The 12281-nt window shown below is 40.8% G+C and overlaps 2 protein-coding genes across 3 annotated transcripts in view; both read left to right on the plus strand.

The window, feature by feature from the left end:
• LOC104989994 (olfactory receptor 51E2) overlaps positions 1–11138 on the plus strand; it is an 18242-nt gene extending 7104 nt beyond the window's left edge. The window contains exons 1-2 of one of the 2 annotated variants that reach the window (XM_010841883.1): positions 6750–6966; positions 9771–11138. In XM_010841883.1, coding sequence (XP_010840185.1) covers positions 9956–10918 — 963 coding nt within the window. In that variant the 5' untranslated portion in view covers positions 6750–6966; positions 9771–9955 and the 3' untranslated portion in view covers positions 10919–11138. Of the gene's footprint in view, positions 1–6749; positions 6967–9770 lie in introns of those variants that run through there. The other variant, XM_010841876.1, reaches the window with a different exon arrangement.
• On the plus strand, positions 1746–3114 carry LOC104990014 (olfactory receptor 51F2-like). Its single transcript, XM_010841897.1, has one exon. The coding sequence runs from the start codon at positions 1907–1909 to the stop codon at positions 2849–2851; it is 945 nt and encodes a 314-aa protein (XP_010840199.1). The 5' UTR covers positions 1746–1906; the 3' UTR covers positions 2852–3114.
• Positions 11139–12281: the final 1143 nt, after the last annotated feature.

The raw sequence follows: 12281 nt of genomic DNA on the forward strand, positions 1-12281 counted from the left end.
GATCAATACATACTTATTAAATGTAAAAGCTGTAAAAAAAAAAAAAAGATTTTCAGAAATCACTATAGTTTTAATTAATATCAAAAAGTGCTAATAGAACCTGTTAATCTTTCAAACTTTCACAGTTAACTGCTAAATACATGCCAGTTGCATGACACAATATCTATTGATATTTCATTTTTTAAGTATTTTTTAATTGTTTATTTATTTATTTTTGGCTGCTCTGGGTCTTTCTTGCTGCGTGTGATTTCTTTAGTTGCAACAAGCAGAGGTTACTCTCTAGCAGAGGCATGTATTTCTCATTGCAGTGGTTTCTCTTATTGCAGAGCACTGGCTCTAAGTACCCAGGCTTCAGTACTTGAGGCACACAACCTTATTTGCCCCAAGACATGTGGGATCTTCTCAGACCAGGAATCAAATGTGTGTCCCCTGCATTGGTAGGCAGATTTTTTTTTTTTTTTAACCGTGGACCACTAAGGAATCCTGATACTTCAGTTCTATAAAATGATCAAAGCCATGGCAGTGCCATGGGTGTAGTATCCAGAAAAAATTTTCCTTTTTAAATAAATATTCCCTTTTTGTTACTTCTCATTTCCCTTATGAAATTTGCTAATATATTCTGACAGTAATTTGATTGGTTCTCTGGAAACAGTCTCATTTTTATAAACTGGAGAATATGAAGTCATAGTTCACTGATTTGACCAACTCATGTAATTTAACATTCTTTTTTCCTTGAATTTTCCATTAATCAAATTAAAAATTTTCCTGTTAAAACTAAGAGATTTAAAAAAAAAAAAAAAACTAAGAGATTTATTTAGGAAATTCTTGACCTTGCACTTTGGGTAAAACTGTGTTCTGGAAACTCTTAGGTTCCCTTAAGGAACAGTGATCTTAACATTGGTTACAAGTTCATTGTGGCTCAACTCTCTTTCACATATGCCATTCTAAAAGCTTTGGAATACTAATCTCTGTTTTCCCCATACCCCTTCTTCCAATTCATACAGACCTATTTACCCAGGATGCAATTGCTTATTCAATGAAAAATAAAGTTATGTTCCCCTCCAAAGCAAAGCAGTAAGATTCTATTAGGTGTCTCTTTAGAAGCATGTCTTAACAAAATGGAGAAAAATCTGTTCTTTGCTAATGGAGAAAAGCTAGTCTGTAAAGAAACTGAAGCAATATATTTGAAACTGACAGCATGTTATATCAACCAGGGGCCAGAGGCCTCTGTAGGTAATAAGTCTGTGTTCTAGCTCTCCATCTCTCTAATGCAATTCCAGATGCTATAAGGGTCTGGACGAGGGTCAAATGAAAATGGTCATTTGAAAGGTTAGATACTATAGTCACCTGCACATGATCACACTGATGCTTAAGTCATTTATTATCACTTAATACATGTTATTTTGCATTATAAGTATCTCTCAATATTTTCTGGCTTCCCAAATTATCTGTAAGCTTCACTGCTTTCTCTTCTCTTGACCAATGTAATACTGCTCCTCCAAAGCCTCAATCATTTGTCTCTGATGCCAACTATACAGAATATATTCCAAAGAGGATGGAATATGATCAGCCAGTCTTGGGTCAAGTTTCTTTTCTTAGTTCTGCCATCTCTGGCTAGAAGAAAAGATCACATAATATAAACCTTGCTATCAGCAAAATGCTCCAGGGAAAAAAAATCATGAGCAGGGGCAAATACAAAAAAAAAAAAGTATTGTTAAAGCAGTTGAAATTTTGCAATTATTTTATCAATTTATATCAGCCATTCATATTTACATGGTATATAGATCTTCATCTCTGGTTAGCTTTTGGTTGAATAAAATTATCTGTAATTGGATTGCCTGTTTAAATGTAAGTTTTTTGGTTATTCCAGAATTTCATCTTGGAATTCTGTACTTTTTAATTCATCATGTCAAACTTGCAAAATACCACATCCTCTTCCATCATTTTCGTGCTGACTGGTGTTCCCGGGCTGGAAGCCTTCCACACCTGGATCTCCATTCCCTTCTGCTTTCTCTATGCAACTGCTCTCTCAGGAAACAGCCTGGTTCTCTTTGCCATCGTCACTCAGCCCAGCCTCCACAAGCCCATGTATTATTTCCTCTCCATGCTGTCCACCACTGACCTTGGCTTGTCTGTATCTACTCTGTTCACCATGCTGGGTATATTCTGGTTCAATGCCAGGGAGATCAGCTTTAATGCCTGCTTGTCACAAATGTTCTTTATTAAATTCTTCACTGTCATGGAGTCATCAGTGTTGTTGGCCATGGCTTTTGATCATTTTGTGGCCATCTCTGACCCCCTCAGGTATGCCATCATTTTGACGGACTCCAGAATAACTCAAATTGGAGTGGCCATTGTCATCAGGGGGACGCTAACGCTCACGCCGATGGTAGCACTTCTTACGAGACTGTCCTATTGCCACAGCCGCGTGCTCCACCACTCCTACTGTTTCCACCCTGATGTGATGAAGCTCTCGTGCACAGACACCAGGCTCAACAATGCAGTGGGGCTGACTGCCATGATCTCGACTGTTGGTGTGGACTCAATCCTCATCCCCTTTTCTTATGTTTTGATCATTAAGACTATCCTCAGCATTGCATCCCCAGAAGAGAGGAAAAAAGCCTTCAGCACATGTATCTCTCATATTGGGGCTGTTGCCATTTTCTATATCCCATTGATCAGTCTGTCCTTTGTTCACAGATTTGGGAAACGGGCCCCAGCCTACGTACATACTATGATAGCTAACACCTACCTGCTAATTCCCCCTGTCATGAACCCCGTCATCTACAGTGTGAAGACAAAACAGATATGCAGAGCTGTGATAAAAATTCTCCACTCCAAAGACACATAGAATCACAGAAACAGTCTATGTCAGGTTGTTTTTATCAATTGAAAAGTGAATCTGGTGATCGTTGATACCAAATGTGCAAATATTTAAAATCAAAGATGAAATATATTTAGAAAATCAGCTTGACTGACCCATTTGTTTTACAAATGAGGAGGCGAGACATTAGAATAGGAGGAACAAACAGCTTTACTGTCTAGAATTTCTCCTCCAATGACTGCTTATTCTAAGCTGTTGTTTATCCTGCCAGTAGTCTGTCTCTTTTTACTTCATCCACTTCTCAGCAGGTAAGATGACACAGTATGAAAAAGTCACTCCTTTTTGAGAAATAGGTAGTATTTCCTAACTGTACTAATAATTTTAACTAATATTTATTATTTCCTTTGACCAGTCATTGTTCTGTTTTTTACACATATTAACACATTTTTATATTTGAAACAAAATGATAAGATAGTCACTTTTAGTATTAGTGAGAAAAACTGAAGCACAAAAATGTTAAGTAACATGCTTAAACAGCTAGTAAGTAATGAAGCCACATTTCCTTTCCACCTGCAAACTGACTTCCTTCAGGGTCCTCCTACTCTTAACCTTAATTGTGTATGTAGTATAAACAATATATGTATTTATATATCTATACTATATTTATATGTAATATAAACATGTATACACAATACAGCATATAATTATACATGAATTGGATCCCCTAGAGGAGGAAATGGCAGCCCACTCCAGTATTCCTGCCAGGAGAATTCCATGACAGAGGAGCCTGGCAGGCTACAGTCCATGGGGTCGCAGAGAATGGGACACGACTGACCATCTGAGCAGCAGCGTACATAAATTAACTAACTTGTACTGGGGGGACACAATTTAGACAAACAAACAAAAAAATAAAACTGTATTCTCTAAAAATTTTCAACCAATTAATCAAATAAAAGCCTAAAACAAAATCCTCAAACCTCACAAATGTATTTCTACCTGATGTTCTTTCCCAGCTAAGCATATTCCAGAATTTCTTTCTGACCTCCCTCAACTTTTTGCCCCAGTAGAAACTAAAAAGTGACTAGAATTGCAAAGGAATTACAAGTTGTATTATCAGAATTGTTTTAATTTGTAACATTTATTTCATGTATGGCTTAATTCAGCAAGCTAATTATTTTTTCCAACCTGGGTATATCCAATAATTCTCAAAAATTTAAAGTGCATGTTTCAACAATACATGTATTTACTCAGTAATCACTCAGTAATGGTGAGCCCTATAGCTGGTATCAGATCCAACAAAGAAGTAGAAGTAGTCATTCATAGCTACAGGGAATTTATTCACAGTACCAGTTACTTAACAGTTAGGATGATGTCAAACTCCTCAGCATGTTTGACAATAGTATTTTCTGAGTCAATTACTATTAATCTTCATCTTCGTTATCATTTTATGTTGAAATGTCCCAGAACTTTGTTCTGAGACCCGTCTTATTCTTTGCTATATTCTCATTTCTGGTCATCTAATTTAACATAATGTCTTTACATACAATCTATAAGCTTGTAAATCCCAAATAAGTATTTATAATATAGTCCAGACATATCTAATTGCCTGTGCATCAGTATCTTCATTTGGACATCTAAAAATCATCTTAGACTCATCATATCCAAAACCATATCCTGGTATTCACACCAAGGAAAAAACATTCTCAATCACAGTTTTCTATAACCCAGAAACTCTGCTTTTCAAGATGCTGAGAGAAGACTTAGAGTTATTTCTGACACATGTCCATCTCCCCCATTCTACATCCAATCTTTAGCAAATGCTGATGACTCTTTATTCCAGGTGTTCCCGATGTTGGTATCTGGAGTACAACTACTTTCTACTACTTCTACTGCTACCACCATGTTCCAAGCCATCATCATTTTGAACCTGATTTTGCTTTATAGTACAGTCTATTTCCCCCACGGTAGTTAAAAGGATTATCTTAATGCACAAGACAAATCATGTCACATCCTGTGTTTAACATGTTCCAGAGGTCTCCTGTCTTACCCAAGAAACATTTACAGTCATTGTAATACCTTACAAGGATTTATATGCTCTGACTGGTCTTCATCAGCTCAACTTCAACTCCTACTACTCTCCTCCTTACTCATTCTACTGCTGCTGCTGCTGCTGCTGCTGCTGCTGCTGCTGCTGCTAGGTCGCTTCAGTTGTGTCCAACTCTGTGTGACCCCATAGACGGCAGCCCACTAGGCTCCTCTGTCCCTTGGATTCTCCAGGCAAGAATACTGGAGTGGGTTGCCATTTCCTTCTCCAATGCATGAAAATGAAAAGTGAAAGTGAAGTTGCTCAGTCATGCCCGACTCTTCTCAACCCCATGGACTCCAGCCTACCAGGCTCCTCCATCCATAGGATTTTCCAGGCAAGAGTACTGGAGTGGGTTGCCATTGCCTTCTCCTACTCTCTCTACTACAACCACACTAACCTGCAAACATTCCCTTAAACACACCGAGCATGCTTCACCCTCAGACTTTGCACTTGCAGATCTCTTTACTTGAGATGTTCTTCCTCCCGATGTGTTATTTACTGCCTGTCACCATGCAGTCTCCACTCGTGCACCCCCTTATTACAGGGCCCTTTATACTACAAAAAATAATAATGACAACACCACCTCTTCCTCAGTTCCTGCCTTCATTCACTCTCTTCCTTACCTACCTTGTTTTAACTTCTAGCACTTTCACACTCTCTGTAACGCATTACATATCTGTTTATCTCTTTTCTAGCTTCCCCATTAAAAGGTAAGGTCTTTGAGAATAAGGACTTTGTTTCATTTAAGCTCTCTTCCTACCAGATAGAAAAAAAAAATCATAAAATCTGTGTGGCCTGCTCAAAGTCATTGCTTCCCCTCCACCCAGAGCTCCAGGCACAACAAACAACTTGCATTTCCTTAGCCTTGATTGCTCTATCTCACTTTCAAGCCTTTGCACAGGCTCCTCCACTTACAGCACCCTCACTCTCTTCCCTCTAACCAAGTAGAAGCAGCTTTCCTTCAGAGGTGTTTTCATGATGTCTCAAGTCTCCCTGATGTCCTTTTCAGGTTCTCCTGCATCATTTTGTGCTTCTTCATGGCACCCTTTTTCAGACTCTACTGTAAGCATTCTTCCCACAAAAGACTCTGCTTACTTCTTGAGATCAAGGGACGATGTCTCAGTCACCATTAGAAATAAGAGAAAATGAGCACATGATGTGGGTTCACAGACTCAATTTTTGTTTGATATTTCCACACATGACATTAGGGCAGGGAGATAGGGGAGAGAGACAAAGAGGTGCTTGGGCTAGAGAAGATGGATTGGGGTACCCAGCGTCCTAAATATGGGAGGAGATGGAACTTCAGTCTTAAGAACTAGACAGGCATGAAGCTCTCACTACTTCTACAGATGTTTCTCTCCCATCAGCACCCTCCTGCAGGACCAACACTAACATGTGAAAAGCCCCACTGTGCAACCATCCAAGCAACTTGTAAGCTTCCATTCCCAGGGAGGGCATAATGTAGACGTTAAGGGAAATGGGGCTGGGGTGCAGAGCAAATGTCATCTCTGACCCAAGGGACAAGCTTACAATGAATTGGAGATTTTCCTAAAGGCCAGAGCAGTGGTAGACACATGGCCACTATTTCACTTGGACTTCTTAATGAAAATCCTTAAATGTTCCATAAGTCCTATGAGGTCCTATATGATCCAATTGCCCATTACTTCTCTGATTGTATCTCCCTACTACTCTTGCCCTGGTTCCCTCTGCTCGGCACAGTGGCCTTCTTGGTGTTCTAAACCCCCAGATACATTCTCTTCTCAGGAACTTTATTTGTGGTTTCTTTTCCTTCTTCCTGGAATAGTCTTCTTCAAATACCTCCATGGATATATTTCTCACTCTGTTAGGCTTCTCCTTAAATGCTTTCATTCTGTGTGGTCTTTGTAATATTGTGCAATAGTTTCATTTAAAATTTCTACTATCCCCTTGAGATGTATTTATTTCCTTCTTCCCTTTATTTTTTTTCTCCTGAAGCCTACCTAACATCCTCTTTCATTTTTTATAGCAACTCCATGTACTGTCTGTACCCTAACCAGAATACTCCATGAGGCTGGAGGTTTGTATGTGTGGCATCTATTTTTCTTATTACATTGCTGTCATTGTTCAGTTGCTAGATCATGTCCAACTCTTTGTGACCCCATGAACTGCAGTATGCCAGGCTTGATAAATCTTTGTTGAATGTGAATAAATAAAGAATCTGAATACTTGGTTCTCTGACCATATTATAATTCATGAACCATAGGACCTAAGCAAAGAGACTTTAGGTTATGTGTATGCTTTATCTGTGACACAGGTGCAATGAAAAGTGGCTTCCTCACCTGAAAGTCCATTTCATCAACTGAAAGAAAAGCTGGGGCTGGGAAAAGAGAAGTTCAAGAGGTGCATGGCCTTATTTTGAATTATGGGACTATATTTTTGTGTGCCTGTCTCAATAAAGAGGATATGAACTCCTAGAGCTCAAGAACCAAACTACATACACTGGCAGGTGTGTCTAGTAAAGTGGCTAACTAGAGTTTGAGTTACTTGGATGGGCAGATATAGATTGTCAAGAGCCCTGTATGTGTAAGTGTGGGAGTGATGGCAGAGGAAGTGGGCCCCTGGTAATCTTCACCCATCCACCCTCACCAGACTGAAACAGTGGGAAGCCTGTAGGAGTGACATACAAGTGGCCATGGAGGTATTGCCCCCTGCCTGCCCAGCCTCCAGGCCCTCAGTCCATATTCCCATAGCCTATCCCCATAGGATTCCTAGGCAGTTATAAATAAATCTGTGCCTGAAAGGGAGAATCGGCTTCAGCTGCCTCTCATCAGGACTGTACCATATTCAAGTGAGTGCACCCTCGCTGGGGTCAGGCAGCCCATGGTTCCTGGCATCCTAAGGAACCCTGAAGACCCTACAAACTGTCTCGTGGCAGGGTAAGGGGAAGCCCTTGTATCCCACCCACATCTTCATGGATGAGGAAGAAGTATTCCAGAGCATTAGCTGCCACCCAGAAAGGCAAGTGAGACTAGATGCTACAGCCACACTCAGACCCAAAGAGAAGCGGCAACTGGGTCTGGCTAGCATCCCTTTAGGCAGAAGACCAGACCACATGGGAGGAAAGCATGAGGTCTTCTGGGATAGGTAACTGGGGAGATGAAACAATGGCCCCAAGTCTTAGGCTGCTACCAGCAAAGCAGAAAAGGTGCCCTGCAGAAAGAAGAGTCAGGGAGATATCTGACTCTGAGGCCACCAGAGACCCTTCTGTCTGCCCATGTGAATGCTGTCATCAGAGGCGCTGAGAAAGGAGAAATGCATTACTGTCCTCCCCTTGCTACCCTCCATGCTTGTGAGCATCTACCTCTGAAAAATGCTTTTCATTCTCTGACAGCAGCTGAGGGGGACAAAGCTGGGATCTGATATTTGTCAAGGAAGGTAGCTGTAATATCTTGGCACATGTCTGAGAATGGAGAAGAACGGATAGTCATCAGAGGAGAGATTTTCTGACCTTTGAACCTGGATCTGTTCTTTCTTGCTTATCCAAGATGAGGATAATCTAAGTCAAAATTTTTAGTTTTCATTTTATCATATTGTGTTTTTAGATACCTGGTCATTCTCCTCTCCAAACCCTCTCCACTAAGGCCAAATAGAAAAGCATGTCTCAGCAGCAGAAAGGACACAGGTTAGGAGTGAAGAGGAATCCTGGTGGGGTGGGGAGAAGTGGGGAAGATGAACAGTTTAATCCCAATATCACTGATGAAATCACCTGCAGAGTGTATTCTAAAGATTCAGAACCTCTTTTGAAAAGCCAAGCCATTAGCTCTTTAGAGACAATTAGCTCTATATACCAGGGTACTTAGGGAGACTTTCAGGAAAGAGTTTGATGAGATCAGAACACAGAATAAGGCAGAGCAACACTGAGTTTCCTAAGAAATCAAAGATTCACCTAATATAAATAACTCATGGCCAGAGGTTCCAAGAAAGATAAAGCTCTGGGAGTATCAAGACTCAACTCAAGCTCTCTTTGTAGCAGTGAGAGTGGCCTTAGAGACAACTTTTAAAAGTAGAGAGACCCATCAGCCAGGAATGGAGAGAAAGCCTTCACAGGGGCCACACCTGGCAGCTAGGATCCTACCAGCACCTTCATCTCCAGGGAATTCATTGGTGGGAACTACTACCTTTCATTTGATGACCCCAAATAAGTTTCCCTGTTACCTTAAGATATTGACTTTGGCCTTTTTTCCTTAATTTTTATTTTGTGGGTTTTGTTTGTTTGTTTTTTATTATTTTTATTTTTTATTACAGTTGTATCTTTCCTCTCTTGCTGACCTCAGACCTGGAATCCTGAAAATTTGCAAGCAAACAAAGCAAAACCAAAACAAAATAAAAAATCTCCCTATCCCCACTGTTTGCTCTACCTTTTATTCCCTTCTCTGTCTTTTTAATTTCTACTCAATATTTCAAGACTGAACAGAAGGATCATCTTGTTTCAGAGAGTTTCCTCTGATGATGCTTCTCCCATCCTATGCGTTAAATGCACATCTTTTCCTAACACATATCCCAAGATTCTAATATTTTCATTACTTATCTATCTTTCACTCTAGGCAAGGTATCTGAAAGGCAAATGATGTGTCACAGCACCTGAAAGGCAAAAATATGCATTTTTGTCTCTGTATTTTCAGCATCTAGCAAATATCCTTGATATATGATAAGTCTTACAAGTAAATGCTTATAGAACAAAAAATGATTCCCAGGGAACTTGAGAAGGACAGATTTTGGGGGTGAGCATTGTTCTCTCCAGTTTCCCTTTTACAAATGTAAATGGACTTTGACAGTAGTGACTGATAAGTGAATTTGAGCTGTCACTTTCCCCTTTGGCAGGAGGCTTCAGACAGCCTTTTTATGAAAGAACCCAGATGACTCGGAGGAGTGAGAGAAGAGAGAAGGGGAAGGAGAGCTAAGGTGTATTCAGTCCCCGGGTCTCTGGGGCCAGCCTCTCTGACTGTGCTCCCCGTCCTAGCAGGCTAGCAGGCTGCCAGTGTGACCTCACCTTCTCGGTGCCAGCTATGAGTACCTGCAACTTCACACATGCCACCTTTGTACTTATTGGTATCCCAGGACTAGAAGCAGCTCAATTCTGGATTGGCTTCCCCCTGCTTTCTATGTATGCTGTGGCATTGTTTGGAAATTGCATCGTGGTCTTCATCGTAAGGATGGAGCGCAGCCTCCACGCTCCCATGTACCTCTTTCTCTGCATGCTGGCAGCCATCGACCTGGCCTTGTCCACATCCACCATGCCCAAGATCCTCGCCCTCTTCTGGTTCGACTCCCGGGAGATCACCTTTGATGCCTGTATGACCCAGATGTTCTTTATTCACGCTCTCTCAGCCATCGAGTCCACCATCCTACTGGCCATGGCCTTTGACCGTTACATAGCAATCTGCCACCCGCTGCGCCATGCCGCAGTGCTCAACAACACAGTGACAGCCCAGATTGGCCTGGTGGCTGTGGTCCGCGGATCCCTCTTCTTCATCCCACTGCCTCTGCTCATCGAACGGCTAGCCTTCTGCCAATCCAACGTGCTCTCGCATTCCTATTGCGTGCACCAGGATGTAATGAAGTTGGCCTATGCAGACACATTGCCCAATGTGGTCTATGGTCTTACTGCCATTCTGCTGGTCATGGGTGTGGATGCCCTGTTCATCTCTTTGTCCTATTTTCTGATTATACGAACAGTTCTACAACTGCCTTCCAAGTCGGAGCGGGCCAAGGCCTTTGGAACCTGTGTGTCACATATTGGTGTGGTGCTGGCCTTCTATGTGCCTCTCATCGGCCTCTCAGTGGTGCATCGCTTTGGGAACAGCCTTCATCCCATTGTGCATGTTCTCATGGGTGATGTCTACCTACTTCTGCCTCCTGTCATCAATCCCATCATTTACGGTGCCAAGACCAAACAGATCAGAACTCGGGTGCTAGCTATGTTTAAGATCAGCTGTGACAGGGAGTTTCAGCCTGTGGGAGGCAAGTGACCCTTACCACGGCACTTATTCTTACCTTTAATGGCTTGATATAATGATTTACTAATGCTAGCTTGATCTCAGTTGCCCATAAACACGTCAGTGATTTTCTCTGGTTTGGCTTCTAAATACTTCCTCTGCTTGGGGTTAAATTTTTGAGGCTGCCGTAATTATTTTCTGGGCTTCCCAGGTGGACACGAGCAGTAAAGAACCCATCTGCCAGTGCAGGAAATGTAAGAGACATGGGTTCAACTCCTGGGTCAGGAAGATCTGCTGGAAGAGGGTGCAGCAACCCACTTCAGTATTCTTGCCTGGAGAATCCCATGGACAGGGGAGCCTGGTGGGCTACAGTCCCTAAGGTTGCAAAGAGTCAGACACGACTGAAGCGACTTAGCATAATTCTTTTCCGCAGGTAAAAATGCTATTCAGTACTACTGATTCACCTGGAGAATTCCGTGGACAGAAGAGTCTGGTGGGCTACAGTCCCTGGGGTCTCAAAGAGTCAGACACAACTGAGTGACTAACACTACAACTATTACTACTATCCTTGTTATATAAAAAGCTAAAATTAGAAAATAAGCAGCAAAAGAATGTAAAGGAGAGTGGCAAAAGTAAAATTTGACTTTTAAACAAGGGAAAATTTTCTTTGATTATTAGTCCAAGAAACCTGCATTAACACAATAATTAGGTAACATTTTTGCTTATTTAATTAGCAGTTTTTATTAATGAAAATTCATAATGTAAAAGGAGTTTGTGTTGGAGCATATATGCTGTAGCAACACCACTGATGGTGCAACTGCCAAAATGTAGCAAGGGCTTTTTAAAAGTTATGAGTGTTAATGCTGTAATCTCTCTTTTGAAAATTTATTCTCATAAAATATCCCTAAATGCAGAAAACAAGTTTCTCATAAGATATATCAATCATACCATTATTTATAGTAATCATGTATTTGACATCCAAGGTTTGAAGTATGGGCTTCCTTGGTGACTCAGACATGGTCTTTTCACTTAATGGAACATTATGTGAAACAGTCCATGTTAAGGAAATATTATGTGACCTTTAAAGGCTCTGCTATAAAATGAAACATGCATGTAATGTTAAGAAAAATAAGGAGGATACATGATTGAAACTAACTTGTAAAACAATCTATGCCTTGAAAGAAATGTGCTCAAATTACTAGTGACTTACTTCTGTTTCTATCTTCTAATTCCTTTTTTATGGAGATCTTGTACATCTTTTATAATTTGTACAAGTTAGCATGTACAACTTTTAAAATGGAAAAAATGAAACTGATCATTTATGTACACCAGGGATTGTCAAAGACTCATTGTTTCCTATTTATTACCTGGGAAGTTCAGCTTTAAATAATAATGC

The sequence above is a fragment of the Bison bison genome, unplaced genomic scaffold (assembly GCF_000754665.1).
Source record: "Bison bison bison isolate TAMUID 2011002044 unplaced genomic scaffold, Bison_UMD1.0 scf7180017847111, whole genome shotgun sequence".
Lineage (NCBI taxonomy): Eukaryota > Metazoa > Chordata > Mammalia > Artiodactyla > Bovidae > Bison > Bison bison.